Source organism: Dasypus novemcinctus, chromosome 3 (assembly GCF_030445035.2).
Source record: "Dasypus novemcinctus isolate mDasNov1 chromosome 3, mDasNov1.1.hap2, whole genome shotgun sequence".
Taxonomy (NCBI): domain Eukaryota; kingdom Metazoa; phylum Chordata; class Mammalia; order Cingulata; family Dasypodidae; genus Dasypus; species Dasypus novemcinctus.
The window spans coordinates 31,771,265-31,784,965 of NC_080675.1; the positions used below are offsets into that span (position 1 = coordinate 31,771,265).

At 41.1% G+C, this 13,701-nt stretch overlaps 1 protein-coding gene across 6 annotated transcripts in view; it reads left to right on the forward strand.

The window, feature by feature from the left end:
* ANGEL1 (angel homolog 1) overlaps window positions 1–13,082 on the forward strand; it is a 47,300-nt gene extending 34,218 nt beyond the window's left edge. For 5 of the 6 annotated variants that reach the window (XM_058292995.2, XM_058292994.2, XM_004453565.4 and 2 more), the window contains 3 exons: window positions 7,149–7,218; window positions 7,738–7,901; window positions 8,599–13,082. In XM_058292995.2, the coding sequence (XP_058148978.1) occupies window positions 7,149–7,218; window positions 7,738–7,901; window positions 8,599–8,759 (395 nt within the window). In that variant the 3' untranslated portion in view covers window positions 8,760–13,082. The remainder of the gene's footprint in view (window positions 1–7,148; window positions 7,219–7,737; window positions 7,902–8,598) is intronic. The other variant, XM_004453570.5, reaches the window with a different exon arrangement.
* Window positions 13,083–13,701: the final 619 nt, after the last annotated feature.

The window sequence follows — 13,701 nt, forward strand, 5'->3', positions numbered from 1 at the left end:
TTATTGAGACATAACATGTATTTTTGCAATTCACCCATTTAAAGTGTGCAATTGATTTGTTTTTAGCATATTCATAGAGTCATGTAAATATCATTACAATAAATTTTAGAATATTTTAATCACTGCATAAAAGAGACCCTGTACTGGCTTAAAAAGTTTAAAATAAAATAAAATAAAAAAAGAGACACTGTGTGCCTTTTAACAAGTCATCCCATTTTTTCTGAAACCCTACCCCCAAACCAGGTCTAGGCAACCTCTAATCTGTTTTCTGACTTCCAGATTTGCCTATTCTGTATATTTCATATAAACAGAATCATACAACATGTGGCCTTTTGTGCCTGGCTTTTAAATAGCCTAATGTTTTCAAAGTTCATCCATATCGTAGCATGTATCAGTACTTCATTTCTTTTTATGGCTGAATACTACTCCATTGTATGGTGTGATGGTTATATCTAGGCTTTGGTGTCCAATTGTTTGGTCAAACACTGCTAGCCTAGATGTTGCTATGAAGGTACTTTGTAGATGTGATTAGCAGCTATAATCATTTGACATTAAGTAAAGAAGATTCCCTCAATAATGTGGGTTGGTCTCACCTAATCAGTTGAACCTTAAGTTCAAAAAACTGAGGTTTCTGAGAGAAAAAAATCTGCCTCAAGACTATAAAATCAACTTGTCTGGCATCACCTATGAATTTTTCTCTCTCTCTCTTTCTTTCAAACAAATCAATTTTATTGGTACATATTAATAAAGCATACAATTCATCCAAAGTGTACAATCAATGGTATCTTGTATAATCACATAGTTGTGCATTCATCACTTCAATCATTATTAGAGCATTTTCATTATTTCGATAATAATAATAATAATATAATAATAAACAGACAAAAAACAAGAAAATTTTTCACCTCTCAGTCTCTGCTTCCTCTGCCATACATAGCTGCTATTTCTGACTGTTCTTGCACATTTGTTTATTTATTTTTAAGTAGTTTTATTGAGATATATTCACATACCATATACTCTATCAAGTGTATAATCAATGACCTTTTAGTATAATCACATTATTGTACATTTATCACCACAAAAAATTTTAGAACAATTTCATTATTCCAAAAAGAAAAACCCCATGCCCCTTAGCAGTACCCTCTCAACCCTTCTATCCTTCCCCAGCCTTACATAACCACTAATCTAATTTCACCGTTATAAATTGATTTATATTTACATTTTATATAAATGGGATCATAAAATACATACTACTTTGTGTCTGGTTTCTTTCACTTAGCATAATGGTTTTTTGATCTGATATTAACTTCTTGTAGTTTTAACATATTAGCTCAGTTTCAAAGAAAAATGGTCTTACATATACTATTTTACCCATATTCATATTTCATATGTGGTATTACTATGCTATAAATTCCCATGTTACATTTTTATCTTTCTTTTTATTTAATATACATGACCTTAGACTTTCCCTTTAAACCACTGTCATACTCATATAATAGTACTGCTAATTACAAACATTATGTTGTATTTTCACCTTTTCTATTGGCTTCCAAAGATGAGCACATATTTTTTTTTTTTTTTTACCAAATCTGCACAAGTTAAACCTCAGCTTTCCATTCTCTAACCTCATTTTATTTTCTGGTGACCTATATTCAAGTTATTAACTCCATGAGATTACACAATATATTTAGTTCATAGTAGTGCAGTCATATAGTAGTTGTCCTTTTATGTCTTTATGTAACATAATGTCCTCCAGGTTCATCCATGTTGTCATATGCTTTACAAATTCATTTCTTCTTATAGCTGCATAATATTCCATCATGTTTATACACCACAGTTTATCATTCATTGGTTGATGAATTCTGTCTTTTGGCAATCATGAATAATGCTGCTATGAACATTGGTGTGCAGATGTGTGTTCATGTCACTGCTCTCAGTTCTTCTGGGTATATACCCAGTAGTGGTATGGCTGGGAAATGTGGCAAATCTATATTCAACTTCTTTAGAAACTGCCAAACAGTCCTCCACAGTGGCTGTACCATTAATTCTACATTCCCAATAGTGAATAAGTGTTCCTATCTCTCCACATCCTTTCCAACACTTTTAGTTCTCTTTCTTTTTAGTAGTGCCTATATCTAAATGAAATGGTACCTCATTGTAGCTTTTTTTTTTTAAAGATTTATTTTTTAAATTTACTTCTCTCACCCCTCCCCCCCACCCCATTGTCTGCTCTGTGTGTCCATTTGCTGCGTGTTCTTCTCTGTCTGCCTGCATTCTTGTCAGTGGCATTAGGAATCTGTGTCTCTTTTTGTTGGGTCATCTTGCTGCATCAGCTCTCCATGTGTGCGGCACCACTTCTGGGCAGGCTGCGCTTTTTTCATGTGGGGCAGCTCTCCTTAAGGGGCGCACTCCTTGCGCATGGGGCTCCGCTACGCGGGGGATACCCCTGCGTGGCATGGCACTCCTGCATGCATTAGCATTGCAAATGGGCCAGCTCACTACATGGACCAGAAGGCCCTGGGTTTGAACCCTGGATCTCCTAGGTGATAGGTGGACGCTCTATCAGTGGAGCCAAATCTGCTTCCCTCATTGTAGCTTTGATTTGCATTTCCCTAATCACTAATGATGTTGAGCATTTTTTTGATGTGTCTTTTTTTTTTTTTTGCCGTTTGTATTTCTTCTTTGGACAAATGTCTATTAAAGTCATTTGCCCATTTTTAAATCAGGTTGTTACTTTTTATCATTGAGTTGTAGCATCTTTTTATATATCATGGATCTTAAACCCTTATCAGATATGCAGTTTCCAAATATTTTTTTCCCATTGAGTTGGCTGCCTTTTCACCCTTTTGACAAAGTCCTTTGAGGCACAAACGTGTTTAATTTTGAGGAGGTCACATTTATCTATTTTATCTTTTGTTGCTTGTGCTTTGGTATGAGGTCCAAGAAACTACCAACTACCACAAGATCTTTAAGATGTGTCCCTACATTTTCTCCTAGTAGTTTCGTGGTCCTGGCTTTTATATTTAGGTCTTTGATCCATTTTGAGTTGATTCTTGTATAGGGAGTGAGATAGGGTTCCTCTTCCATTCTTTGGGTTATGGATATCCAGTTCTTCCAGTACCATTTGTTGAAGAGACTTTTGTCCCGGTAACATGGCTTTGGTAGGTTTGTTGGAAATCAGTTGACTGTAGAGGTGAGGTTTTATTTCTGGACTCTCAATTCTATTCCACTGATCTATGTGTCTGTCTTTATGCCAGTACCATGCTGTTTTGACCGCTGTAGCTTTGTAATACATTTCAAGATTAGGCAGTGAAATTCCTCCCACATCACTCTTTTTTAGAATGCTTTTGGCTATTTGGGTGCACTTTCCCTTCCAAATGAATTTAGTAATTTCCTTTCCTATTTCTGTAAAGTAGGTTGTTGGAATTTTGATTGGTATTGCATTGAATCTATAAATCGTTTTGGGTAGGATTGACATCTTCATAATATTTAGTCTTCCAATCCATGAACACAGAAAGTCTTTGCATTTGTTTAGGTCTTCAATGATTTCTTTTAGCATTGTTTTTGTAGTTTTCTGCATATAGGTCCTGTACTTCTTTGGTTAAATTGATTCCTCAGTATATGAGCCTTTCTGTTGCTTTTGTAAATAGAATTTTTTTCTGTTTTTCTCCTCAGCTTGTTCAGTACTAGTGTGCAGAAACAGTACTGAATTTTGCATGTTGATCTTGTTTCCTGCCACTTTGCTGAACTCATTTATTAGCTCAAGTAGCTTTGTTGTGGACATAGCAGAATTTTCTAAATATAGGATTGTGTCATGCTCGAATAGTGAGAGTTTTACTTCCTCTTTGCTTATTTGGATGTCTTTTATTTTATTTTTTTCTTGTCTAATTGTTCTATCTAGAATTTCTAGCACAATGTTGAATAGCATTGGTGACAGTGAGTGTCCTTGTCGTATTCCCAATCTTGGAATACTTTCAACCTTTCCCCAGTGAGTATATTGGCTGTGGGTTTTTCATATATGCCCTTTATCATATTGAGGAATTTTCCTTCTATTCCTATCTTTCAAAGTGTTTTTATCAAGAAAGGATGCTGGATTTTGTTGAACACCTTTTCTACATTGATCAAGATGATCATGTGATTTTTTTCCCTTCGATTTGTTAATGTGGTGTAGTACATTAATTGATTTTCTTATGTTGAACCACCTTTGCTTACATTCCAGGAATGAATCCCACTTGGTCATGGTGTATAATTCTTTTGATACACTATTGGATTCTATTTGCATGTATCTTGTTGAGAATTTTTGCATCTGTGTTCATTATAGAGATTGGTCTGAAATTTTCTTTTCCTGTAGTGTCTTTATATCTGGCTTTGATATTAGGGTGATATTGGCTTCATAAAATGCACTGGGTAATTTTCCCTTTTCAATTTTTTAAAAGAGTTTAAACAGGACTGGTATTAATTAGTCTTGATGTGCTTTGTAGAATTCACTTGTGAAGCCATCTGGTCATGGACTTTTTTTTTTTTTTCTTAAGATTTATTTATTTTTTGTTTATTTCTGTCCCCTTCTTCCTCCCCCCAGTTATCTGCTCTCTGTGTCCATTCGCTGTGTGTTCCTCTGTATCCTCTTGTATTCTTGTCAGCGGCACTGGGAATCTGTGTTTCTTTTGCTGTTGCGTCATCCTGCTGTGTCAGCTCTCTGCATGTGTAACCCCACTCCTGGGCAGGCTGCACTTTTGTCATGCCAGATAGCTCTCCTTACGGGGAGCACTTCTTGCACGTGGGGCTCTTCTATGCAGGGGATACCTGTGTGGCACGGCACTCCTTGCGCATGTGGGCCAGCTTCATCACATGGGTCAGGAGGTCCTGGGTTTGAACCTTGGACCTCCCATGTGGTAGGTGGATGCTCTATCCATTGAGCCAAATCCACTTCCCTCTTGGGAGATTTTTGATGACTGATTCAATCTTTTTAAATGTGACTGGTTTTTTAAGATCTTTGCGTTTCTTGTAGCATCAGTGTAGGTTGCTTGTGCATTTCTGAGAATTTATCCATTTCATCTAGGTTGTCTAGTTTGTTGGCATATAGTTTCTCATAATATCCTCTTATGATCCTTTTTATTTATGTGGGGTCAGTTGTAACTTTACACCTTTCATTTCTGATTTTGTTTATTTGCGTCATTTCTTTTTTTTTCTTTGTTAGTCTAGCAAAGGGTTTGTCAATTTTATTGATCTCAAAGAACCAGCTTTTGGTTTTGTTGGTTTTCTCTATTTTTTTCCCTCAATTTCATTTATTTCTGCTCTAATCTTTATTATTTCTTTCCATTTGCTTGCTTTGGGAATGGTTTGCTGTTATTTTTTCTGTTTCTTTAGTTGTTCAGTTAGATCTTTGAGTTTAGTTCTTTCTTTTTTAATATAGTTGTTTGGAGCTATAAATTTCCCTCTCAGCACTCACTGCCTTTCCTGTATCCCATAAGTTTTAGTAACTTATGTTCTCATTTTCATTCATCTTAATATATTTACTAATTTCACTTAGTTTTTTCTTTGATCCACGGATTATTTAGGAGTATGTTGTTCAGCCTCCACACATTTGTGATTTTACCTCTTTCTTATCTATCATTGATTTCCAGTTTCATTCCTTATGATCTGAGAAGGTGCTTTGTATAATTTCAGTCTTTTTGCGTTTATTGAGACCTGCCTTTTGACCTAACATGTGGTCTATCCTGGAGAAAGATCCCTGAGCATTTGAGAAAAATATATAATCTGCTGAGTTTGGGTACAATGTCCTATATATGTCTCCTAGGTCTAGTTCATTTATCATATTGTTTGAGTTCTCTGTTTCCAGTTGTTCTATCTAATGATGTAAGTGTGTGTTGAAGTCTGCAACTATTATTGTAGACATATCTATTTCTCTCTTCAGTTTTGCCAGAGTTTGCCTCATGTATTTTGGGGCATCCTGGTTAGGTGCATTGGTATTTATGCCTGTTATTTCCCCTTGATCATGGTAATAATCATATTTATATTTTGCTGGCTTTGATTTGCTAATATTTTCTCAAGGGTTTTTGTATCTATATTCATAAGTAACTTTGGTCTGTAGTTTTCTTTTCTCTGTAATGACTTCACCTGGTTTTGGTATCAGAGTAATATTAGCCTCATAGAATAAGTTGGAAATTATCCTCATCTCTTCTATTTTTTTTGGAAGAGTTTGTGAAGGATTGGTATTAATTCTTCTTTAAATGTTTGATATAATTTCACCAGTGAAGCCATCTGAGCCTGCACTTTTCTTTGTGGGAAGTTTTAAAATAACTAATTCAATCTCTTTATTAGTTATAAGTCTGTTCAGATTTTCTGTTTTTTCTTGTATCAGTTTACGTATTTTGCAGCTCTCTAGGAATTTGTCCATTTCATCTAAGTTATCTAATTTGTTGGTATACAGTTCATAGTATTTCCTTATAATCCTTTTTATTTCTAAAAGCTTGGTAGTAATGGCCCCTCATTCATTCCTTATTTTTGTGATTTAAATCTTCTCTTTTTGTCTTGGTCAGTCCAGCTAAGAGTTTTTTTGATCCTTATTATCCCATTAATATTAATGTCAGTAGTAATGTCCTCTCTTTCTTTCCTGATATTGGTAATTTGTGCCTTCTTTTTTTCTTCATATATATGTGTATATAGATATGCATATACATGTTATGTATATGTAAGTATATTTGTCTATATACACATTTATGCACACATACATAGATATATACACATACACTTGATGAAAATCTATCTCTGGAAGAACACACTAGGAAATTGGTAACATTGGGTATATATGGAAAGGAGAATTGAGTGACATAGGGCAGGAATGGGAAGGAGACCACTATTTTTCTTTACATTTTGATTTGTATACCATGTGTATTACCTATACTAAAAAATAAAAAAAAAATAAATATAAAGTATTGAGCCAAGGAAGACAATGTTTATGTCAAGGGCCTCTTTATATGTCTGCCTTCCTGAGGTTCTTGACTTTGGTTCATTATCTTTTCTCTCTTTTCCTGTTCTCTTTCCCTTTCCCTTCTGGAGCAGTCCAGTAAAGGATGTGAAAGGTATTTCTGGCCCTGCTTTTCATAGCCTGTGCATGATAAAACCTTTTTTCCTCTGGTCCTCCATAGAGCGACCTGCTGGCTGGGCCGAGTCTGTCTTTGAGGAAGACACATCTGAGCCTGAGCCTGTCTTCCCCAGGTAATCTTCCCCCCCAGTTCTCTTCAGGTTCCTTTTGTTCCCTCTGCCTAGGCATATGAGAGAGATTCCTATTGGCTTTCCTGAGGCTGATTTTGAGGAGCAATTTTTTCTAAGTTCTCTCTTCCCCCTAATACTTGCTAAGCTTATAGAGTGACATACAGGTGTGCAGAGGTCAGAGGTGGCCTCCTGATGTTCTTGTAGATGACAAAGCCCATGCACTCTTTCCTCAGGAGGTAAGACCTCACAGAAGAGCTTGCTGGCTTACAGACAGGAGTACATTATGTATACTTCATCAGGCAGCAGGTGGAAAGTAGGGGGCGATGAATGTCAGGGGGACTTGATATAAATGTATTTTTAGGCTAATTTTTATCTAAGACCTACCTCTTATTAGCATGGGAGGGAATTTGCTGAGCTTGGGTCATTTGGGATCATCCCTTAAAAAAATGTAAAACCCACAGAGCAAGTGACCTTGGGAAAGTTCAATACTTTTTGATGCCTGACGTCTCTCATTCCCTTTAGGACTACAGGCACCATCCAGCACTGCCTCCGCCTGACCTCAGTGTACACTCATTTCCTGCCCCAGCACGGCCGCCCAGAGGTCACCACCATGCCCTTGGGTCTTGGAATGACCGTGGATTACATCTTCTTCTCCGCTGAGGCCTACGAGAATGGGGACAGACCTGGTAAGTCTGATGGGTCCAGGGTTTCTAAAGGGCCATTCTGGGGGTCCCTAGGAACACCTGATGACAGGTCAGGCATTTGGTGGCATGGCTTGGGCTACTGGGACCTGACCAGCACAGGAGCAGATTTCACACTTAGTTAGCACTGGGCATCCTCATTATACTTCTCATAGGCCAATTGTCTGCCTTTTCTCTTTTCTCCCTTGCAGAATTAGAAAGAAATAGGTAGAACAGACACTTACATCCCTATTTTAGAGGTAGATTTGTTTGGCAGCAGCCATTTGTGGGGACTTGGTCAAATTGAAGATCTTAACCAAGTAGTCATTCTAGCAGTCCACTAGTCACATGCCTATTTTGTATACAGAGTGTTCTTTAAAATGATTGAATTCATTACCTATGTTTAAAAATCAGATTTTATATTAAAAATATCCAAATATGCACATTCTCGTGGAAAAATTAGAAGATTTTTGTAATGCTGGAGCACTTTCTAGTTTGTCGCAGTCCCACTGTACCCACCCTGCTTCCGTTCGTTTGTATTATCAAGGAGTATCTTTGAAAAAGTGAAGCTTTCTCAGCCAAAGATGGCAGAAGGAGGTGGGGGGGGGCAGTCAAGGGAATGCAGCCTACATATGGTATAGACCCTGCCCTCTGTAGTGTGGCTCTGGCTGCTTTACCCACTGGCTTCCGCTTTGCACCTCAGATCGCAGGCTGTATCGAGATGGAACCCTCAAGCTCCTGGGCCGTCTCTCCCTCCTCTCTGAAGAGATTCTCTGGGCTGCAAATGGCTTACCCAACCCCTTCTGCTCTTCAGACCACCTCTGCCTGCTGGCCAGCTTCGGGATGGAAGTCACCGCCCCATGATGGGGCTCCCAGGGGAAGAGGGCTTCTCTTCCAGAAGAGCTCACTGGATCAGAGACTGTGGAAATATCCCATGCTTCTGGAAACTTAGGTCCAAGAAACTTATGTCCCCTCCCCTCCCCTCCTCATTCCCTTTTTTCCAAAGTTAGATTTTCTCCAGGCCTGTCCATGTTCACTGCCTGTGGTCCCTGCCCCACCCCAACCTCTTCCTAATCCTGTGCCACATATTCAGTAGTGGCCCTGGGAGAGGCAGAAGGAGGGTTCCCTCTTCCTTCCATGTATCCAGTGCTCCCCCTTGATTTTTAATTACCAGGGTTGCGGGAGCTATTGATCTCATTGGTTATTTGCTTTTAGACCGTTTCTTGGTGGTACCTTCTGACCTGACCTTCTTGCCTTCATGACCTTTGGGCCAAGCCCTCTTGCCCAGCATGCACATGTGAGATGTGTGAATCATGCATGTATCCTCCTAGGATAGGAGTGCTCTGTTCACAGCCAGGGCTGCCTCTGACCAGCCTGCTTTCCACATTGGGGCTTTAGGCCCAGGGCAGGTTGAGGGCATGATTTAGTTAGCTGTGTGCTGCCAGGCAGCAGCAGGTGTGTGGGCCTGCCTCTTTTTTTATCCTCTGTATTTAAGCATGCATCATGACAACCAGGGCATAGTCATTGTCTGGGCTCTGGGAACAAATGGGCCCCCCATCCAGGAACAGCAGATTTGGGAATGTACCACCTGCCCCATGGCCTCTGTGCCTTCAATCTGGAGCACTCTACGGGCCTGGCGTTATTTTTTTAGGACTCAGTCTTTTCCCCATGCTGCCCTGAGGGAGGCAAAGGTTTGAACCCCATGTGGGGTTGAGTGGGCTGGGGATGGTCGTTTGAAGTTTAAGACTCCTTTAAGGAGGAGGAGAAAGACTCTTCAGGAAAGTCATTTCCCTGCACTGTGCAGCCTGCAGCGCTGGGGCAAGGGTAGAAGTACTAGTGGGGGAAAAGAACAGATAGGCTCTGCAGCCGCCTCAGCTGAGACCCAAGACCCAAGGGACTTGTTCTTTTTCCTCTGCACACCTAAGAAGCAGTTTTCCATTCCTCTCCTCCCACTACTGTTCATTCTTTGCTGCCTTTCTTTTTTCCCACCACCTTCCATTTTCTCCCTAGAAATGTCTGGCATTTGGTTTCAGGCCAGACTTTCTCAGCGTAAAGATGGTCACAGGCAAAACTGGTCCAAGAACATGGGGTGACATTGTGTGAGGATTTGCTCTGACCAGCAAGGCCTTAGCCGCTCATTGTCTCTGCTTTCTGTCTCCTAGCACTGGGATAACCAGGCCCATTTGGAGGCTCCCTAGCCCAGACTGTTACCTGTACGCCTTAATCTTTCATTGCAGGGGGGTGGCCTGGGGTGTTCCTGGGCCAGCTCCTTCCTACAGCTCCCTTAACTCAGAGCAGCTGCTGCCCTCACAGATCTGAGTTGCTCTTGCTCCACTCGGCCTCCAAGATGAGACTGAAGAGGATGGCTGAGAAGCTTGAGCTAGGGACATTTAGCCAGAGGTTCATGTTCTTTCCCTTGTTTTTGAATGCCAAAGACCTAACTTGAATTCTGCTGCTGTATTCATGGTTATAAGCTTTCCATGCCTTGATTCTGGGGGATTTATTTATCTATGTATGTATATTTCTAAAGATTGTTTCCTGGGTCCTGGGCATGTGCCTGTCTGAGCCACAGGCCTGTCTGTCCACACCCCGTTGTTCACTCTCTCTCCCCACTGGGTACCCTCTGAGAGGGTCTCAAGACAGTGCCCTATTGGTTCCTAGGACCAGGGCCCATCGCTCTGTTCTCTTCCTGCCAGGAAATGCAGGATAAAGACAGCAAAAAATGGCAGAGGGCAGGAGTTTGATAGATTATCTTTCCCTTGTTTTCTTATTTGTTTCTGTTTTGGAAATGAAATGGGGTTTTTAAATGGTCATTTAAACTCTCTTTTCCAAATAAAGTTTTACCTTTTTTTTCCCCCCTACTGTTGATCATTTTATTAGGATACTGAAGGGCACAGGGGAGAGAGCCTGGAGAATGAGGAAGACCGAGAGGAAGAGACTGAGGATCTTTTGATCTTGGGGTAGAGTCTCACACCCTGGGAGGAACAGGGCTTGAGTGAAACCTCCTGCCCTGACTTTTGCTGAGGTACAGCTCTCTTTCCCCATCCTTGGCAAGCTATAAGAGAAGAGCTCTTTTGGCTGCTTTTCATTCTTATTCCATCTGTTGCCCCATGCCTTCCCCCTAGTCCACACTACGTTTTAGGAGTGTCTATACTGAAAGTAGGACAAGATGTGTGTGGTTTCTTGGTCAAAGCTGTGGCAGCTGCATGGGGCATGATGCATGAAACAGATGCCTCCCGCTGAGCATCTATTTCTGACAGTCTCTTTGCATTTGGAGCCAGGGCTGAGCTGTGGCCCATCTGTTGCTAGAAAGATTTCTCTTCCTTCCCAGGCCTAACTCTGCTGCCACTTTTGTCCTCCTCCAGACTCCCTAGCAGCAAGCCTAGCCAAACCTGCATCCCCATGGGAAGCCCTGTAACCCATGTGTGGCTTTCTGCCTTACCTGCACACAGATTCTTAGGCTGTCCCTAGATGTCCGAATCAGAGTCTTGAGTATCTGCATTATTTAAAAAGCTACCTGAGTGCTTCTGTTGAACCACTTGGGTTGGGGTCCTCTGATACAGTGGAAAGAAAATGTAGCCAGAGACCAGGAGTACAACTTGCCATCTTGGCCTGGTTGATTGGTGACTTTAGGTGAGTTATCTAGCCTCCCTATGTTCCAGTTCACATCCTTTGGTGGAATGGATATTAGAGTAATACTTCTTTCCACTTATGAGGCATTTTCAGATCTAAAATTTCTTTATTTGGATTTTGGCAAGAAAAGGATATTAATTCCAAAGTAGTTCTCCACAGCTGACTGGACATTGTGACCCATGGACTGAGAGTTATTTTCTAGCTCCTAAGCTTTAAGGTGTATCCCCTGAGGCCCCTCAGAGGAAGGTTTTCCTCTAGCTGCCTCAACCACTTAAAAGTAGAGCACTTTTATTAACCGTTTACAAAGTGCTTTCACAGACACTGTCAGCGGATAAGAGCACTGCAAAGTGGCGTTTGGGTGTTGTTCATATATTACCTTTATGTCTGAAGAAACAAATTCCAAAGATATAAACTGAGAATCTAACCTTGTTTCATTTCTTGTCACCCCAACACCTCAGAACACAGCATTTCCCGGAGCAGGAGAGACAAAGTGGTATTGAAAGGCAGACCCGCTGGTGGGCCTGGGGAGGGGAGCTCAGATGCAGCTTGAAGCTGGAGACTGCGAAGGGGACTCCCAACTTAGCTTCCTGCTTTTTTTTTTTTAACTTTATTTTTTCTTTCCAGTTGCTGCTCTGGTATAGCTAATAACTGGAGGAGGTTTGTTTTTTGATTGATTATGTGATACTTACATGTGGCTTTTCTTTTCCCAGAAGGGGCCTGCCTCTTCTAGTTTCCACCAGGGGGAGAAATCTGACCTGTGGACCCAGGTTTCCATCCTGGTTGTACCACTCCTCTCCATTTCTCTCCCCTTCCAAACAAGTGTGAAAACAAAACTGTTCCAGGTAAGAGCCAGCCAGATGAGATCCTAGTAGGGGAGCAGATCCCACCCAGTGTAGGAGAATGTGAATTGAGTGTTTCTTGAAGGAAAATCCTTCCTTCTGCTCCTAGTTCAGTTCCTGACTAAGGCCTGGGGCCTCTCACAGCTGTGGACAGAAGAGCAGGGTCACTACACTTAAATTCTTGGAAGTTTTGTCTTTCCCATGACCAAGTCCTTTCTGGTATGTGGATCTGAGGGCAGATCCAAGTATCTGTGTACATATTCTCATGTGGGCTGGACTCAGAGTTGACCCTTCCAGCTGACCGGAGATGGCCTTCTTCTACCACCTGCCAAGCCTCAATAGCCCTCACCCCCACTGGCTAACACTAAGGCTTACCAGGCAACACGCATCTGGGGAAGGCTTCTTGGTACTTGCTCTGACCACTGCTTCCTATCACCACTGCCCTCCATAGTAGCCAGCTCCTGGAAGGAGTTGGGGGAGGCAGAGCTTTAACCTCTTCATCTTCAGTGCTCTGAGGAATGCCCTGTATTCACGGGTCCAACCCAGATTTGTCATACGCTTAAATTAGTTGGGCACATACTATGAGCCTGAAATACATGGGGAAACAGGAAATGAGGATATGCCTTTATTCCCCACCTAGCAAGTTGGATCTGATCCTCTAGGAGTGTGATGAAATTTACCTGTGCATTAATTTTAATAAAGTGTGGCCAGTGTCCATGAGTCTGTTTGATTCATGACAGAGTCTCTCCCAAGCACTTGCCCAGCATTTATTTGTGAGAGCAGTCCAGGGGCCCACTGTGTATTATTCCATCTCATTGACGCTGGCCCAGTATCCTTTTAGCTGTACTGAAATATGTATAACACTGCCTTCATGTAAAAGTATACAAGCTACTCACAAACTCAGGTTGCCTTTATTGAAAAGACCCTTTTTTGGAATTGTAGCTGGATTTAAATGAACCTGTAACAAAACTGCTGCTGTTTAATGGTGTATAGTCCAAGGCATCCGTGGAATTCAAATGACTGCCTCCTCTTAACTGCCATGTCCCCTAACCCCTGCTCACTACCACACTACTGAAACCCAGGGAGTCTCACTGTCCCACTTCTAGCTAGGACTTCTTGGGGATTGGCTGGGCTAAGAAATAGGAAATATCCTATCTCCTCTTTGAGAAATCTAGGTTTTACTCTTAAGCTGAGGGGAAAGAGAAAAGAGAAGTGCAGGAAGGGTTAAGAGTGAAAAATGCTGAGGCCTGAGAGATTTTTCACTTCCCTATAAGTCTGGTTTCCACTGTTTGGACTTGTCCTGAAGTGTGGGAAGAGGTCCAGAGCAGAAGGGA